Raw genomic sequence first — 18,616 nt, 5'->3', positions numbered from 1 at the left:
GACATGATATTTAAAAAAGTTATGGACGAGTTATGACTAAACTAGTTGGATGAGTTGGTTTAGGTGACAAGAACAAGCAGATTAGATTTTGGTTCAGGTCCGAATCCATGTCCGGCCTATCATTGGATACAACACATAAACTGTTCAGCCTGGCGGAGGTATGCGCTCTACCGATTGCCGTTCTAGTTTGAGAATGTAAGGCCTTTGCGACCTTTCTCAACCGATTGTGGTGCAATGAACGTCTATTTAATTTCTGGAATTGTATGTTGTTGGGCTGGTGCTGGACACCTATTTTTACATTGCTCACTTCAAATGTGCCAAGTCTTGGCTTTTATATTGAATGTTGTACAGCCGCTGTTCAATTGGTGATCTCTTTCCCCTTGTTATGAAATCTATCTCTTGCAGGCCTCCCCGAGCTCGGATGACGATGAGATTTCTACCTTGTGATCATCCATCCACTCCCCTCATCCCTCACCCCTCCCCCACCACCTTTCCCTTTGCATAAACAAAATTCGAGCCGTTGAGTAGTATGTATGCTGGAGGTCAATGATTAGTGTAACTTTCACAAGTAGTGGAGTGTGGATGAAGTTTAAATGTAAAGGTCAACCACATACACCATATGAACCCTCGTGGCCCAAGACACTGGTGTAACCCCACAGGTGTATTAATTTGATCGATTGCTACGATATTGGATAACCCAGCATTCTCTATAACCCATTAACATCATTGCATTACCCTAACCAATTATTGAATTGAATTTCCTTGGTTTTTTGACATCGTGCACAAGAGGCCTGTCATCGCTTTCGAGCATCGCACCCACATTTTGATCAAGCTCAAAATGATGCTCTTTCCATCCTGATTACTGCTGATTGGAGACGAGTGATTATAAACACTTTCTGTAAACTACGAGGAAAAATAAACTCTCACAGCTGTTTGGACAAGTTTTTATTGTTGTATTTAGTGCATAACGCTGAACTATCACAATCTTGTAATTAAACTGAGCATGGTAAGGTCATGCTGGAAATGCTTTCACCGATTCAAAATGGCAATTTGATTTTAACTTTAAAAATGACAGGTTCTGGGGAGATCCTATTTGATTCCAAACCACCGTGGCCTTGCGGACCTTGCTTACGTGGGATGTAGATTGAGCAAAAGTGTTTTTTGCTGTTACAAACTGACGCTAATTCCCCCAACCCCACTTCCTGTTGGAATGACTTTCAAATACATTAAAAGTGAAATGAGGACCCAGCCTGCCTCTAACCCTCTTAATAGTATGTGGAATAAATCATGAGCCTCATTTGCATCAATCTCTAAAATGACTTGAAACTCAAGATTATCTGGAATCGACTCCAATGGTTAATTATGGAGCTCGAATCCATTCCGCGACTCATTCATAGCGCAAGGGTTGGGAGGGATCGCTTTTACTCCCATGTTGGTGCTCACGAAGTGCAAGAGGTCGATGCCCGTCACAACTCCAATTATGAGCTTCTTGGTGGTTTGGTCTCCCTTCCCACAGTCTGCAAACAGAGTGAAGAAAGAGGAAGATGAGAACATGTTGATAAAGAACATGTGAGCAGTTGTGCAGGATTCTATCAGTATGTATGCTGCCAAAATACCTGACTACCTATTAAACTAGATATCTGTGATCGCAAAGTGATAGCAAGGGAAGGCCTCCTCCGCACCCATGATGGCCATATTCTTTATGGACCACCGTATGACAATGACCCTCAACATTTAGGGATAGAGTGTAAATTTTAAAATGTCTCCATCTACAATCTATCCATAAAACCAATCATGAAAATCGGAGGAAAACTATGATCAAAAAGATGTTTTTTGTTAATTAGGTCACAATCTGAAAAAAGTAAATATCAGGTGCACAACTTCAGTACAGGTACACTATTATGATGAAAGGACATATTGGAAGGCCAGGCGGTCTTTGAGATTCCGCATTGACAAAATTGAACGATGGCACAAAACTCATTATTTGTTTTCGACCGCGTTATTTCTGGACAGCCATTTGACCATGACCTTTAACTCGGAGGGGTATATAATGTAAATCAAACTTAAATGCACCTTGCTCTGGGATATCTAGCGAGGACAATTTCGTTCTGATCAGACAAACCTTAGTTGAGTTGTGGTGAAAAATGTTTAAATGTCTCATAGGTCATTACCTTAAAATTAGGTCAAGGTCAAAAAATTGTCAACTCTGCATATGTTGTATTCCAATTAATGCAAAATTTTATTCTGAAAGTCCCCGCCAGCTCCGAGATACAGTTCCTTCAGAAAGTATTCACACTTCATTGGGATCATTCATTGGGATCTCGCGAGATCTTGGAGACGGCGGCAGGGATTTTCGAAGCTCCACACGGTCTCCACGTTTTTCGAAGTTAAGTCTGTTCACAATTGTATTTTGTCGAAACTGTATTTATCTTTCGGTGTGTGAAGTTATTGTGTGCAACTTTGGTTGTTTCTCGGTGTTTATCTTTCATAAATTGATCGTCTGTTTGCCGTGTCGCGAGCAAGGCCTTGTACAGTGTGCACTGTACAACCTTGAGGCTTTGTTTTTCTCTCAGTGGTCCGTCGTTTGTGATCCAATAACTTTCGTTCTCTGTATTCCCAGGCTTTTCACCCATAGTCTACTTCCTTGTGTAAATCTCAACTCAAAAAAAAAAAAAAACAAAAAAAAAAAACATTCCCTTCTCTGTTCTCATTCGTTTATTCATTCTTATTCGTTCGTTCGTTCTTCGACCACGTGTTTCTCCCCCATTTCCCCAGATAGTTTTCACTCATTAACCTTCAATGTTTACACTTTCCCCTCAAGTTATGTATTCCGTCATATTTTATAACACCTTTTTCTTCTTCTTCTTTAAAAGGCTGCTTTCGACTTGCTCACCAAATCAATTCATCCCAAAAAAAATATCCATCTCCTATAGTGCCTTTGTTCTACATTCCCTAAACTCTCCTGCACTCCATCCTCCATCCAGCGTCCTTAAACGTATTTTTAACTCGAAGGTCACAAGAAACTCATTTTGCAATAAATGTTCGTTTCCCATAAATCGTACACTTTCAAAAATCCAATCTCACCCCTCCCCTCCAAATCTTCCCCATAACCCCTCCCCTCCAAATCTTCCCCATCACCCCTCCCCTCCAAATCTTCCCCATCACCCATCCCTTTCAAATCTCCCCCCTTGCCCCCTCCCTCCTAAACTACCCCCTCACCCCTCCCCGCCAAGACGCCCCCTCGCCCCTCCCCTCCTAGACTCCTGCCTCACCCCTCCCCTCCAAATCTCCCCCATATCCCATCCCTTTCAAATCCCTCCCCTTGTCCCTTCCCTCCCAAACTCCCCCCTCACCCCTCCCCTTCAAATCTCCCCACCCTCATTGCTTCTCAATTTCCCCCCGCTCACTCCCCTTCCTCAAAGCGTCCTCCCCGCTTCTTCCCCCTTCAAACTCTCACCTCCATCTCCCCCAACCTTCTGTCTCGCTCTTCCCCCTCCTCAAATAACACCTCATTGTGGCTCACCCAATCACCATCAAACCTTTTGTCCGCCCCATCCTTCCCTTTCTCCGAGCTATTCTGAAATCTCTGACACACCTTCAACAGCTCTCCCTACCTCTTCCACCTCTTCCACATCTTACCCTACCCCTCCTCCCCCCTGTTCTGTATCTGATGCTCCCCCTTCCTCTTCATTAACGGTATGGACCTCAAACATCCGGGGCCTTCGTTCAAACTTAACTGATCTCTCCATACAGGTTGCTTCTGTCAAACCAGACGTGATCTGCTTAACAGAAACTTTCCTCCTTTATGATGTCTCTGATTCCATAGTATCTCTCCCGGGCTACTCCCTCCTCCGGTATGATAGACCTGAGCCTCGTCCTGGAGGCGGGGTTGCTATCTTTATCAAAAACTCTCTTCCTCACTCGCCCTGCACTGCACTCTCTCCACCTCACCCCCAGGAATACCTCTGGCTACGGCTTCCCCTTCGCTCCCACCTCTTGTTCATATGTGTGCTGTACCGTCCACCAAACAGTGATGACTCCATCTACATCTCGCTGTCTGATGATATGGACCAACTTCTATCTACTCATCCCAACTCTCTCTTCCTCATATGTGGTGATTTCAACTGCCATCATGCCAGTTGGCTGGGTGTGGGTACCTCTCTCACCAGCCATGGCTCCTCAGCAAAGGACTTCTGCGACTCACTGGGACTGACACAATCTGTCAATTTCCCGACCCGGATCTCAGTCAACGGAACATCTTCTCTTCTGGACTTGGTTATGACTAACTTCCCTGAAAATGTCTGCTGCTCTTCTTCTGCTCCGATCGGATCATCTGATCATGTCCTTGTTAAAGTGGACATCTCTCTGACCATCCTCAGGGAGCCTGCTCAGCGTCGACGAGTCTGGCATTTCACTCAGGCCAACTGGCACGGTCTTCAAGCAGCCATCAATCATCTGGACTGGTCTCCCATCTCTACCACCTCTGACATCAACTCATCCTGGGAATTCTTCCAAAGTAAATTGCTCTCTCTCATGCACAGATTTATCCCATCTCGTCTTCAGTTGTCATACCCTTCCTCCCGTCCATGGTACACGGAATCTTGTGGTGAGGCTGTTGCCCAGAAACAACTTGCCTTCGTCTCCTGGAAAGCAAATCCAACGGAAGGAAATCTCTTTTCCTTTCACAAAGCCCGAAACAAGTGTGTGTCCACCCTCAGGAGAGCCAGGAAACAATATCTCTCCGTTCTCAAGACCGAACTCTCTTATCTGTCTCCCTCTTCCAAATCCTGGTGGCATCTGGTCAAATCCGTTTCTGGTGTTTGTTCCCCCTCCATCCCCTCCCTTACCTCAAACGGCTACACAGCTGACTCCGCACGTGAAAAAGCTGAATGCCTCAACTCCGTGTTTGCCTCTAAATCTTGTGTCCCAAACCCATCCCTCTCTGTACCCACCATACCCAGTCGTACCCTGCTGCTCCTGGACTCCGTGTCCTTTCCTCCTGACAAGGTGGAAAAGTTTCTGTCAACCCTCGACTCTGATTCTGCAACTGGACCCGACGGCATCAGCCCACGGGTCCTAAAATCCTGCTCTGCTGCTCTATCTCACCCTCTCTCTGTTCTCTTCACCCTCTCTTTTGCTCAAGGTCAACTGCCATCTGCTTGGAAATCAGCCAACATCACCGCTTTGCACAAAAAAGGTGCAAAAACAGATCCTAGCAACTACAGACCAATCAGCCTTCTCCCAATTATCAGCAAAGTCATGGAATCCATCATTGCTTCTGATATGAAATCTTTCCTCTTCTCCAATGGCTTGATCTCTGATCATCAATTTGGTTTCAGACCAGGTCACTCTACTCTGGACATGCTGCTTCTGCTGTCTCAACAATCCTCTCCAAGAAGTTCTGTCGCTCAAGATTTTGGGTCTCACTATCTGCCATGATCTTTCTTGGGAAAACCACATTTCCAAGCTGGCCTCCAAAGCCAGTCGCCGACTGGGCATCCTCCGTCGTGCGAAGTCCTTCCTCGGCACACCTGAGCTCCTCACCACATACAAGGCTTTCATCCGCAGCTCAATGGAATACTGTTCTCCCCTATGGGCCGGTGCTCCTGCCTCACACCTAGCTCGGCTTCACGCTGTTGAAACCAAAGCTTTCAGAATTATTGGAATCTCCCGCGATGAAGCTATCTCTGAGGGCCTTTCACTCACTCACCGCAGGCAGGTAGGTGGTCTTTCTGTCTTCTACCGACTCCTCTCCGGCCTTGCACCCCAGCTCTCTCTGTGCTCTGTCCCCCAAATATTCCTACAGGTCGCACAAGATCTGCCAGCAACCCTCTGATGGTTAAACTGCCGAAATCTCGGCTCTCCGCTCACCTTCACTCTTTCATTCCTCTTTTCTCCCGCCTCTGGAACAAACTCCCTCACTCCCTTCAATCCCACTCCTCCCTCCAGGTCTTTAAAACAGCTGTTCACCACCATCTCTTATCTTCCCCCATCCAAAACCTTGATCTTTTCTACCCCCGCTAATTCACCCCAGATCCACCTTGTTTGAAATTCCAACTTCTTTCCTGGAAGTCCTGGCAGTGTCCATATGTTTTATACCTCTCCCACTGCCCCATTCCCACGCCCCCCCCCCCAAAGCCCTCGCCCTCTCTCAGATCTCTCGATGTCTCCATGTCTCTCGGTCCCTGCTCTCAAATGTTGTGTTTGTGTCCTTCCCCCTCTCTCCCCATCTTGTCTACCGCTCCCTATGTTATATGTTTTATGTGTCGGTTTGTCTTTCTGTGTGATTAATGTTCGCTCTTTCACGAGCCTCGATATTGTATACAAAAAAAAACAAAAAAAAAACACCTTGACGTTTTCACATTTTGTTGTATTACAGCCTGAATTTCAAATTGATTAAATTGAGATTTATTTGTCACCGATCTACACAAAATACCCCATAATGTTAAAGTGGAATTTGTTTATTTATTTTAGAAAATTTTCAAAATAATTTAAAAAAATGAAGTACAGAAAATATCTCATTTACGTAAGTATTCAGCTCCCTATATCAATACTTCATAGAAGCACCTTTGGCAGCGATTACAGCTTCAAGTCTTCTTGGGTCTGTATCAGCTTTGCACATCTCGATTTAGGGAGTTTCTCCCATTCTTCCTTGCAGATTTGCTAAAGCTCTGTCAAGTTGGATGGGCAGCATCGGTGAACAGCAATCTTCAATCTTTCCAGATTCTCAATGGGATTCAAGTCTTGGCTTTGACTGGCCACTCAAGGACTTTCACGTTCTTGTTCTGAAGCCATTCCAGTGTTGCTTTGGCTGTTTGCTTGGGGTCATTGTCCTGTTGGAACGTAAATCTTCGCTACAGTCTGAGGTCTTTTGCACTCTGAAGCAGGTTCTCCTCAAAGATTAACATTCATTGTTGCCTCTATACTTAAAAGTCTCCCAATCCCTGCCGCTGAAAAGCATCTCCATAGCATGATGCATCCACCACCATGCTTCACAGTAGGGATGGTGTTAGATGGGTCATGAGCTGTGCTCAGTTTCCGCCAGACATAATGCTTTGCATTCAGGCCAAAGAGTTCAATTTTTGTCTAATCAAACAAAAGAATATTTTGCCTCATGCTCTCAGCCTTTTTGCATACTTCAGGTGTGCTGTCATGTGCCTTTCTCAGGAGTAGCTTCTGTCTGGCCACTTTCCCATAAAGCCGACATTTGTGAAGTGCTGCAGAGACTGTTGTCCTTCCAGTAGGTTCTCCCATCTCAGCCAAGGAATTCTGTAGTTTTGTCAGAGTTGGCATTGGGTTCTTCTTGGTCCTTCTTGCCTGGTTGCTCAGTTTGGTCGGACAGCCAGCTCTAGGAAGAGTTTGAGTAGATCCATTTCCTAATGATGAAGCACACTTTGTTCTTGGGAACTTTCAACACTCTAGACATGGTTTTATACCCTTCCCCAGATCTAGGCCTGCTCACAATTCTATCCCGGAGTTCTACAGACAGTTCCTTGGACTTCGTGGTTGAGCTTCTACTCCAACATACACTGTCAACTGTGGAACCTTATATAGAAAGGTGTGCTTCTTTCTAATCATCTCCAATCAATTGAATTGGCCACAGGTGGACTCCAATCAAGTTGTAGAGACATCTCAAGGATGATCAAACAAAATTGGATTCACCTGAGTTCAATTTGGAGCGTCATACTTATTGACTCTAGACATTTCAGCTTTTCATTTTTAATTATTTTGTAAAAAATTTCAAAATTCACTTTAACATACACTGAACTGGTACACTGAATCTTGTGGTGAGGCAGTTGCCCTGAAACAACTTGCCTTTGCCCTCTTGGAAGGCTAATCCAACTGAAGGCAATCTCAGTTCCTTCCACCAAGCTCGGAACAGGTGTGTGTCTACCCTCAGGAGTGCCAGGAAGCACCATCTCTCCACGCTCAAGAATGAACTCTCAAACCTGTCTCCTTCCTCCAAATCCTGGTGGCGTCTGGTCAAATCTGTTTCTGGTGTTTGTTCCTCCTCCATCCCCTCCCTTACCTCAAATGGCTACACAGTTGACACCGCACGTGACAAAGCCGAATGCCTCAACTCTGTGTTTGCCTCAAAATCTTGTGTCCCAAACCCATCTCTCTCTGTTCCCACCTTACCCAGTCAAACCCAACTGCTCCTGGACACTGTGTCCTTCTCTCCTGACAAGGTGGAGGAGTTTTTGTCAAACCTCGACTGATTCTGCAACTGGACCAGACGGCATCAGCCCACGGGTCCTAAAATCCTGCTCTACCGCTCGATCTCACTCTCTCTCTGTTCTTTTCACCCTCTCTTTTGCTCAATGTCATCTGCCAGCACCCTGGAAATCAGCAAACATTACCGCTTTACACAAAAAGGTGCAAAAACAGATCCTTGCAACTACAGACCAATCAGCCTGCTCCCAATTATCAGCAAAGTCATGGAATCCATCATTGCTTCGGATATCAAATCCTTCCTCTTCTCCAATGGCTTGATCTCCGATCATCAATTTGGATTCAGACCAGGTCATTCTACTCTGGACATGCTGCTTCTGCTGTCTCAACAATGGATGGACATCCTCAATGCCAAACAGGAAATCAGAGCCGTCTCCCTTGACATATCACGTGCTTTCGATACGGTCTGGCACCCAGCTCTGCTCACCAAACTCTCCTCCTATGGTATCCATGGAAATCTCCATGCATGGCTTGCGGACTTCCTCTCTGGTCGTAGACAACGTGTGGCCCTGAATGGATTTCTCTCATCTCCCCTTCCTGTTCAGCCTGGAGTTCCCCAATGCAGTGTTCTGGGCCCTGTGCTTTTTCTGGTCTTTATCAATGATCTCTCCGACTCTGTAAAATCCTCTCTATCTCTTTGCTGATGACTCCGCTCTCTGCCGCTCCATTCCTCTTCCCTCAGATCGGCAGTCTGCAGCCTCCTCACTCTCTGAAGACCTGGACAAAATCACAGACTGGTCAAACAAGTGGAACATGTCTTTCAATCCTGACAAATCTCACACTCTTACTATATCTCTCCGAAAAGGTCGACTGGACAACCCTCCCATCTACTTTCTCAACAATCCTCTCCAAGAACTTCTGTCGCTCAGCTTTTGGGTCTCACTATCTGCCATGATCTTTCTTGGGAAAACCACATTTCCAAGCTGGCCTCCAAAGCCAGTCGCCGACTGGGCATCCTCCGTCGTGCGAAGTCCTTCCTCGGCACACCTGAGCTCCTCACCGCATACAAGGCTTTCATCCGCAGCTCAATGGAATACTGTTCTCCCCTATGGGCCGGTGCTCCTGCCTCACACCTAGCTCGGCTTAACGCTGTTGAAACCAAAGCTTTCCGAATCATTGGAATCTCCCGTGATTAAGCTATCTCTGAGGGCCTTTCATTCACTCACCGCAGACACGTAGGTGCTCTTTGTCTTCTACCGACTCCTCTCCGGCCTTGCTCCCCCAGCTCTCTCTGTGCTTTGTCCCCCAAATATTCCTACAGGTCGCACAAGATCTGCCAGCAACCCTCTGATGGTTAAACTGCCGAAATCTCGGCTCTCTGCTCACCTTCACTCTTTCATTCCTCTTTTCTCCTGCCTCTGGAACAAACTCCCTCACTCCCTTCAATCCCACTCCTCCCTCCAGGTCTTTAAAACAGCTGTTCACCACCATCTCTTATCTTTCCCCATCCAAAACCTTGATCTTTTATACCCCACTAATTCACCCCAGATCCAACTTGTTTGAAATTCCAACTTCTTTCCTGGAAGTCCCGGCAGTGTCCATATGTTTTATACCTCTCCCACCCCCCCTTCCCATGTCCCCCCCTCCCAAAAGCCCTCTCCCTCCCACAGCTCTCTCGATGTCCCTGCTCTCATATGTTGTGTTTGTGTTCCTCCCCCTCTCGCCCCATCTTGTCTACCGCTCCCCATGTTATATGTTTTATGTGTCGGTTTGTCTTTCTGTGTGATTAATGTTGGCTCTTTCACGAGCCTCGATCTTGTATACAAAAAAATAAATAAATAAAAAAAACAAAAACATTATGGGGTATTTTGTGTAGATCAGTGACAAAAATCTCGATTTAATCCTTTTAAATTCAGGCTGTAACAACAAAATGTGAAAAGTCAAGTGGTGCGAATACTTTTTGAAGGCCCTGTACATTGGCAAAAAAAGAAAAAGAAAAACCTAAATGGTGGTTTTGTACTCCTCGGGGTCTAAAAAAAAAAAACTCGGGTACCATAAAAAAATTGGGGCCACCAATTGTAGAAACAAACCCTACAACAGCAATAACCCTATCTTACAGGGGAGGCTTAATGAACCATGGATGCATAGTTCTATTTTGGGTAATTAACTTTGATGTGAACTGTCACATGACCGTTTTGATGATGCTCTGAGTTAAAAAAAAACAAAAAAAAACGCAAAGAGTGTTTTGGGCTTGATTGCTGCTTTATGGAAAAATCCTCTATCACAGAGTCTATAATTTTGTACAAATAGCGCTGGGGGATTGTCGGACGCACATTGTATCTGGACTTGGATGATCAGTGCAAAGTGGTTGCTCTCCAGAATGCGGGACAGAGTACCCAGCTCGGTGTCCATCGTAACCTGCACAAAACAGAACATCAACTGCTGCAACAATCATCAGCCTTTTCCACCTCATGCATCACTTCCCTCATGCCATGTCTCATGTCCATTCCACATGAAGGTAAAACCATGACAGTTATTGGGACGATGCACAATGATTGTACAACATGACTATTGCTATTTATGTAGAAAATCCCTTGTAAGCGATTCTCTCACCTCCTTGAACTCTTTATAAAGGACTTCATTTATGGGCGCTGTTGGCTTCAGGCGTCCAGTCAACATGTAGGAGAGGATGTTCTGCAGAGTTACCACTCCCATAATATACCTAAACACAAACGCAGCAATCAGCAAGCTCCGTCCACATGAAAACCAACGCGTTCTCGGCTTTTCTGTTACCCTTCCTCGCTGACGACGGGCGCCTGGTCGAAGCCGTGCTCACGCAGGAGGTCGATGGTTTCCTGGCAGCTCACGGTGGGCAGCACTGTGACAGGGGCCTGAAAGGAGAGTTCTTGCACTGTATGTTTACACCACCTGGGCAGAGGATAAAATTATTCCAATAAGTACGAGGCAATCCTTTAGAATGTCAATTGTGTACATAGTGCATTCATAAAGTATTCAGACCCCTTCACTTTTTTCACATTTTATGTTGCAGCCTTATGCTGAAATCGTTTAAATTCATTTTTTCCCTCATCAATCTACACTGAATACCCCATAATGACAAAGAGAGAACAGGATTTTAGAAAGTTTTGCAAATTTATTAAAAAGAAAAAACTGAAATATCACATTGACATAAGTATTCAGACCCTTTGCTATGACACTTGAAATTTAGCTCAGGTGTCTCCCATTTCTCTTGATCATCTTTGGGATGTTTCTACACCTTGATTGGAGTCCACCTGTGGTAAATTCAATTGATTGGACATGATTTGGAAAGGCACACACCTGTCTATATAAGGTCTCACAGCTGACAATGGATATCAGAGCAAAAACCAAGCCATGAGGTCGAAGGAACTGCCCGCAGAGCTCAGAGACAGGATTGTGTCGATGCACAGATCTGGGGAAGCCTACAAAAAAATTTCTGCTGCATTGAAGGTTCCCAAGAGCACAGTGGCCTCCATAATTCTTAAATGGAAGAAGTTTGGAACAACCAGGACTCTTCCTAGACCTGGCCGCCCGTCCAAACTGAGCAAACGGGGGAGAAGGGCCTTGGTAAGAGACGTGACCAAGAACCCGATGGTCAATCTGGCTGAGCTCCAAAGATCCTGTGTGGAGATGGGAGAAACTTCCAGAAGGACAACCATCACTGCAACACTCCACCGATCTGGGCTTTATGGCAGAGTGGCCAGACGGAAGCCTCTCCTCAGTGAAAGACACATGAAAGCCCGCTTGGAGTTTGCAAAAAAGCACCTAAAGGACTCTCACACTGTGAGAAACAAGATTCTGTGGATTTCTGTTTTCTCTTTGTCATTATGGGGTATTGAGTGTAGATTGATGAGGGGAAAAAAAGAGAATTTAAACGATTTCAGCATGAGGCTGCAACATAACAAAATGTGAAAAAAGTGAAGGGGTCTGAATACTTTCTGAATGCACTGTATGCAAAGAAGTTGAACACACCTACACATAATCATACTATTTGTGGAAATAAATTTTTTCAAACAAATGATAGAACCCTCTGTGCATGGGATGGACATCACTAACTACATAAAGGCAATTTTGCCTGTCTAGCATGGTAGGGGGAAAGATCACTTCCACCAGGTCAAGGTTTGGAGAAGGTGATGATATTTTTGTGTACTTCCATTGATGGACTGTTACTATGGCCCATATAAGACTAAAGGAAGCGAAATATGGCAAATTATTGGGACAAATTAATGCTGGAATATCCCACAGGATTACTGGACATCACCTTGGCTTCCATGAGACAGGTATCAGCAGATTGGTCTGTATATGTCAACAAATCGAATTATGTTAGACAAAGAGGCCTCAATCTGGATGACCAGGATAACCTCTAAAAGCGAAAATACAGTGCTAACCAGGTGTGTCAGACGCATTCACTTTGCCACAAGGTACGGACGGTATTGCAGCTATCGACTTTTTCTGAAATGATGCCGTCTACAACATTGTTCTGGCCAGCAAGGAATCCTAATTTAAATCCAATAGAGCACGTTTGGGATATTGGGTGTAGATTTAAGAAAATGGATCTTCCTGTTAAGACTCTGGCACAGTCGGAGGCCTCTTGGCACCAGGAATCGCAACAACTCCCTTCAGATTATCTCTGGTGGATTATTCAGTGGATCAGAAGGATGGTTGTCGCAGTGTGTCATTCTCATGGTGCGTACACACATTGACCTTTTTAGACATTCATTCCGTTGTCTGTGACATCATTGGAGTTGGACATCATCAAAAAGTTGAGCATGTTGAAGTTTTCCCACTTATGCCTCGACAACTGACTTTGGTTGCTATGAAGTTAGACCGGCAGTTGTTTCGAGGCGATTGAGACACAAAGGATCCAACATTCATTTTCCTGCCATTCAAGCTCGATACATTCCACGAAGCTGTTCTCTTTCAGAGAGCACTAAGTATCCCTCTTTGGTTTGTGCTGGACAGCAATTTTTTAAACGGCTCAAACAAATTGGCATATTCACAATTATCCTTGATACTAGGCCTTTGTGCGTCGCCCAATGGAGTACTGTTCTCTCTTATGGGCTGGCACGTCCCCAGCATCAACTCTATCTCGCCTGGAATCTGTGGAATCTAAAGCTCAGTATTATTAGCATATCTCGGATGAAGTACAAGGCCTGTTGCTCACAAAGTACACAAAGGTTTGTGGCCTACTTTTAGCTTATGTGGAATTTGAATTCCAGATAAGGTATTGTCATCGTGCACCGTCCCATCTGTCTGTCTCCTATTTTGACTTTTCTGGCCAAACCGCTTGGCCAACCCTGCTTAAATTTGGCAGCAAGGTTCCGCTCCTGACTGGTAATGAGGATTGTAAAGCTCGTTCTGGTCACGTGACAGGAAGTGCACCAAAATGATGGACTTAGCAAATTCCTTCAAAAATCTTTTTCTCTAGACCCACCAGCCAGAATACTACCAAATTAGGATTACAACATTAGGCCAGGGCCCAGATAAGCTTACAGGTCCAGTGGCCCTATTTTTAAACCACCTCACTTCTGATTTAGTTAACGGTAGACGGAGATTTTTTTTTCACCTGTCTGTCGACTGTCTGTGAACAGGACATCTCAGTGGACAGATTCGGCCAAAACTTGGTGGATAGGTTGGGTGTGTGACAAGAACAAATTGATAGCATTTTGGTGAAGATCCAGATCGGGATCCAGATCGTGAAGATCCAGAATTTTAAAGTGATTTTAAACCCATTAGAGATAGGGCCAAAACAATACAGAGCAAAATATTTCAAACAGTGATGGACAGATTATGACAAAACTGTGTATGAGATGGGTAGGTGACAGGAGCAAACAGATTGCATTTTGGTTCAGGTTCGGATGCAGATCCGACCTATCAGTGGATACAAAACGTAAACTGTTCAGCCTGGCGGAGGTATGCGCTCTACCGGGTGCCGTCATATTTCTCTCTGCTCTCTCACACTCTGACGTTCCCCTGCGATTCCAATACGCATGCGGTCTTCTATCAGCCCCTCCTGAATAAACACCTCTTCACTTCTCCCATTTGTGCAACTGCTTTCCTGAGGCTCTTAAATCCCACTTCGCTCAAAAGCTTAAAGCAAGTGGTGCATCACCATCTCATACAACCCCCAATCAATACCTGTGATCTTTCCGACCCCATTAAACCAACCCTCTTACTTGCAGGTTGTCTCCTTCCCTCGTCTTTCCCACATTTCATCATTCCCTTGCTTATTTCGCCCAACTGTTGAGATGTTGCCATTTTATCCTTAAGGACTTCACTCTTCCATGAATCGAGTTCTCGTATAAATAACACTCATCCTGAACATCAATGTTTTCCAGGTACATGTTCATGCAAGAATAAAATGTTACAATTATGTTTTTTTTAGGAAAAGCCAGCCAGTTGTACCAAGCCTTGTCCAAATCGTTGCTCGCAAGGAAGCCTTTGCTGATCATCCACTTGTCACTCAGATGTTTTGACCTACATGGAAGGAAAGCATTTGGGTGTGAGTTAATGCATGTCGAGACAATAATAAGTTAAACAATCATCATAATCACCCGGTATATTTTTTAGTACAAAGAGGCCCCTCTTCAGGCGAAACGACCACGTATGGCATTCTACCACTAGATACACTTGGTTAGGGTTAAATATAATCACAAGAAGGACTGATGGCTTCCTCATGGAGGATCATCAGCGAAACACCACCTCTCACATGTAGTTTCGAATCGAGTCTGGCAACAAGACGACACAACGCTGACCGGGTCCCAACTCCTTGGCTACATTCACTGCAGCGACCATTGCGCTCCCAGAGCTTCCACCTAAAAGGATCGCAACACCATCAATCCACCTCGAAGAGATGCTGGTCTGAAGCCTTAAAGGTTCACAGCCACGGAATCTCACTCAAAATACATTTGATGTCATCTAAACGAGTCTTTTTATGGTGAATTCAAATATGGCATTGATTTTTCGTTATATTTACAGTGAAACATTAAAAATGAAAGAAAACCGAACCACTTGGGAACGCCCCTAAAAATTCTGCCCCATACCTCAAAGCCGATGACGTAATCCATGTGACGTCACTTCCAGAACGCAGCTCGCTCGCAAGCATGCTCCATGTGCATTTGCTCGATACAAATCAAACACCTGTTTAACTCCAATTTACATTCTGTTTCCACTTTTAGTGAGACGTAGGGGTCCATGCAACCATTCATAAACTTTATTTGGTGCAAATTGGATAATTTTAGTCGAGTTACCTCAGACCGTGAGGTGGTAATTATATAATTCACAGTTGAATACGTGCATGCTGCTCCACGGAGCGACCTTGCGGGCTTATTTTAACTCCAATTTACATTCTGTTTCCACTTTTAGTGAGAAGTAGGGGTCTGCAACCATTCATGAACTTTATTTGGTGCAAATCGGATAATTTTTAGCCGAGTTACCTCAGACTGTGAGTTGGTAATTATATAATTCACACAGTGCAATACGTGCAGGCCACTCCACGGAGCGACCTTGCGGGCTTATCAACGAGGCGAGGCGTGACATGTGTCTCAGCATACCTCAGATCAAGTTTGAACACCAGCATCAACCGTGCATAAATTTGCATATTCGATCATTTTTGACAAAGTTATGGCACTTCGAAATGGGACATGTATTGCAGCGCAATACTCAGAATGCTTGTTAGTACGAGTACGAGTGAGCGTGAACGAATTATACAGTCATGATTGATGATGATATCTACATTGTATCCAGTCAACACTTACCCTCATTCTTTTTCCGTTTCTCAGCTGCTGTTCTTCCACTTCTTTTTTTCCCTGTGTCGGGCTTAATTCTGCATTTAATTACCGGAACGGCATCAGGCTTGAGCCGTCTCAACTTTCTGATGTTAAATTCTGAGTACAGGCCACTGTCGTAGTCACTATCGCTGAATTGTGCGCTACATATAACGCTGGAATCACTTGGTCGTTGCCAGTTTGACCTCGTCAATCTTACCTTTCCCATCCAGATTTTCCGCAGATTTGCATCCTTAGGAAAAAGGTGAAGACTAACTCCATCTTTTGTTGTGTTGTCGCAACCTGCAACAAGGCACCTTGCAGCCATTTTCGCTATTTATTAACCGATGAACTTTGGAACAACTCGACGATCGCAAATCAAAAGTAGAGTACGTACAAATTACACGGAACGGATCGTGGGCCGAAGCATAGCGAATCGAGATGGCATGGACTTTGTTCTGGATGCGACGTCATATGTCATGTGATCTGGTAGCAGTGAAATTCGGGGTTTTTTTTAGGGCAGGGCTTAGCAGGGTGCAAGAGCGCTAAAAAGGAAAGGAAAAAAAATTATATATAAATTTTTTTTAGCTATTACTTATTACAAGAAATCGATTTCTATTTAAAAAAAACTGATACTCATACAAATAAGTCAAAAATGTTCTGCATTTCTGTGCACCTTTAAGAGGCACTACCATAAACATACAGCCCTTCTTGAAGGCCAATCTCAGGTCACCGATTTGAAACTGCCCGTTTAAACATGTTATAGAAATTGGTCAAAAGGTCCATCACAGCTAACCCGAACCCCAACCCCAACCCAAAACAATCTTACATCGTGTAAATGAGTTCAACAAACAAATTGTTAGTTTGCCATCCACATTTATATCAAATATTTACACAAATTCAAATGCCTAGTCACAGATTGAACTCCACAGCATGACCTTTGATCACCACCCAGAAGAGGCAGTGTATCATGGTTCCAAAGGAGTTTCAAGTTTTAATCAACACCAGTCTCGGGCAGCAATTTGACCCAACTTCCTCTGCAGGACAAAACGGCCGATCCGAAGTGACTGCAAGATCTCCTTTTGCAAGCACTTCAAGCCAGACGACACCGGTCGAGGCAAGGGTGCGAAAAAAAACAAAAACAGGAAGGATACATGCAAATAAAAGTCCAAAAGAGAAATGAGGAAAGTACAACAAAGCATTTAAAAACCGCTCCTTAAATATCAACGGGCAGGCAGAATATGAACATTGTGACAAAGTACGAAATGGAGTCACTTGAATGAATGAATGAATAAATGAATGAATGAATGATCGTTTTAAGGCCATTTTCTCTGCTAGAGTGGGGGTTAGCCTTGCGGGCCCCATGACAATCATGGTTCCCTGTTTGAGGCAATGTTTTTATGGCCGGATGCTCTTCCTGACGCCAACCCTTGGTCGCCTCTTACGATGCGCAGGGATACGGCGTACCTATTCTAAACCGGGGTACACACCAGGAGTGAAATGGAATGGAGGAATGAAATGGTCACTTAATGGGTAAATTCTCGAATATTAATGGACAAGCTCGAATACATAAAACAAAATAACTTCTGTGACAGATTATGTCATGCCTCAAAAGCCCAGAAAGGGGAAGGGGGAAGTTGCCGATCATGAATCAAAATAAATTCAATAAAGGTGAAGTCGATGGCGTGCCATCGTAAATCCCCACGCTTCCCCACCTAAAGCAAGGTTTAAAAATGGCAAGACGTTCCAACAGGAATGACGAAGTATCAAATTTTGAGTCAATTATTTCTCGCGTTTTGATCACTGTGACCTCAAGTCCCTACACCCTGGGGAATGAACCAGGGGTCAAATCCCAAAAAATCGTTACATATTTCATGCGATTGCACATACAAAGCTTCATTTAAAAAACGTTTTAAAATGTGCCCGTAATTGCATTATTTGGCGTTTGACCTTATGACCCCGCCCCAGGCGGCGGATGCAAAACTGACACTGCTTTCTTGCACCTTCTTGCCATGTGGTGATCATAAATACCAAGTTTGGTGTATTCCTGCACAACCGTTTGAGGAGATAGCGTGACAGATGGACAGACAGACAGAGCCGATTGCAATATATCCAGGGTGTTTTTTGTTTTGTTCAAAAAGCATGGAGTAATACATCCTCGTGCACAGGACCAGGCACAGTGTTTGCTCACAAATGGTCATTATCTGAAGATCGATGGCTGTCGCACGACGCACCGCTCGCCCTCACTTCCTGCTACGACACGAATGCGACCATTATCAAGAAAACAACTGGATTCCTACCTTATCCCCCAGCCTGATGAAAATCATTTCTAATACATTTTATAAAAAGGTGTAAAAGAACAAGGATTCGAAAAATCTAATCTAACCACAGAGGAGGCCTTCATCGTGAATCAGCTGCCGTGCCATGTTCAGCGAAGCCTCATCCGTCGTCTTAACCCACTGGTCAACCACCTGACGAAGAGGAACAACACAACCTTGTACTTATATCATAAGAGATGGATCAGTCTAGCTCAGGCGAAAGCACTGTAGATTTTTAGTGTTACTTTGAAGTTACCCACCTCGCCCCACCCAGCCCTCCAACCACCTGCAGGTAATTCACGTGATTACCTGATCGTCAATTAC

The 18,616-nt window shown here is 44.6% G+C and overlaps 2 protein-coding genes across 19 annotated transcripts in view; one reads left to right on the top strand and one right to left on the bottom strand.

Annotated features, from left to right (window-relative positions):
* Window positions 1-18,616, top strand: part of LOC137430958 (Na(+)/H(+) exchange regulatory cofactor NHE-RF3) — a 166,715-nt gene that overhangs the window by 63,738 nt on the left and 84,361 nt on the right. For 7 of the 9 annotated variants that reach the window (XM_068121756.2, XM_068121751.2, XM_068121748.2 and 4 more), the window contains one exon: window positions 406-941. In XM_068121756.2, the coding sequence (XP_067977857.1) occupies window positions 406-447 (42 nt within the window). In that variant the 3' untranslated portion in view covers window positions 448-941. Of the gene's footprint in view, window positions 1-405; window positions 942-18,616 lie in introns of those variants that run through there. The other 2 variants (XM_078781237.1, XM_078781238.1) reach the window with 1 other exon arrangement.
* LOC137430957 (cystathionine beta-synthase) overlaps window positions 929-18,616 on the bottom strand; it is a 54,759-nt gene continuing 37,071 nt past the window's right edge. For 9 of the 10 annotated variants that reach the window (XM_078781231.1, XM_078781233.1, XM_078781234.1 and 6 more), the window contains 7 exons: window positions 18,361-18,445; window positions 14,918-15,023; window positions 14,614-14,685; window positions 10,966-11,100; window positions 10,786-10,894; window positions 10,506-10,590; window positions 929-1,517 (listed from right to left, as the gene is read on the bottom strand). In XM_078781231.1, coding sequence (XP_078637357.1) covers window positions 1,357-1,517; window positions 10,506-10,590; window positions 10,786-10,894; window positions 10,966-11,100; window positions 14,614-14,685; window positions 14,918-15,023; window positions 18,361-18,445 — 753 coding nt within the window. In that variant the 3' untranslated portion in view covers window positions 929-1,356. The remainder of the gene's footprint in view (window positions 1,518-10,505; window positions 10,591-10,785; window positions 10,895-10,965; window positions 11,101-14,613; window positions 14,686-14,917; window positions 15,024-18,360; window positions 18,446-18,616) is intronic. The other variant, XR_013623999.1, reaches the window with a different exon arrangement.

Source organism: Myxine glutinosa, chromosome 7 (genome assembly GCF_964187855.1).
Source record: "Myxine glutinosa chromosome 7, kmMyxGlut1.1, whole genome shotgun sequence".
NCBI lineage: Eukaryota > Metazoa > Chordata > Myxini > Myxiniformes > Myxinidae > Myxine > Myxine glutinosa.
Note: the sequence above shows the minus strand (reverse complement) of the source record. Positions and strands in the feature narration are given on the sequence as shown.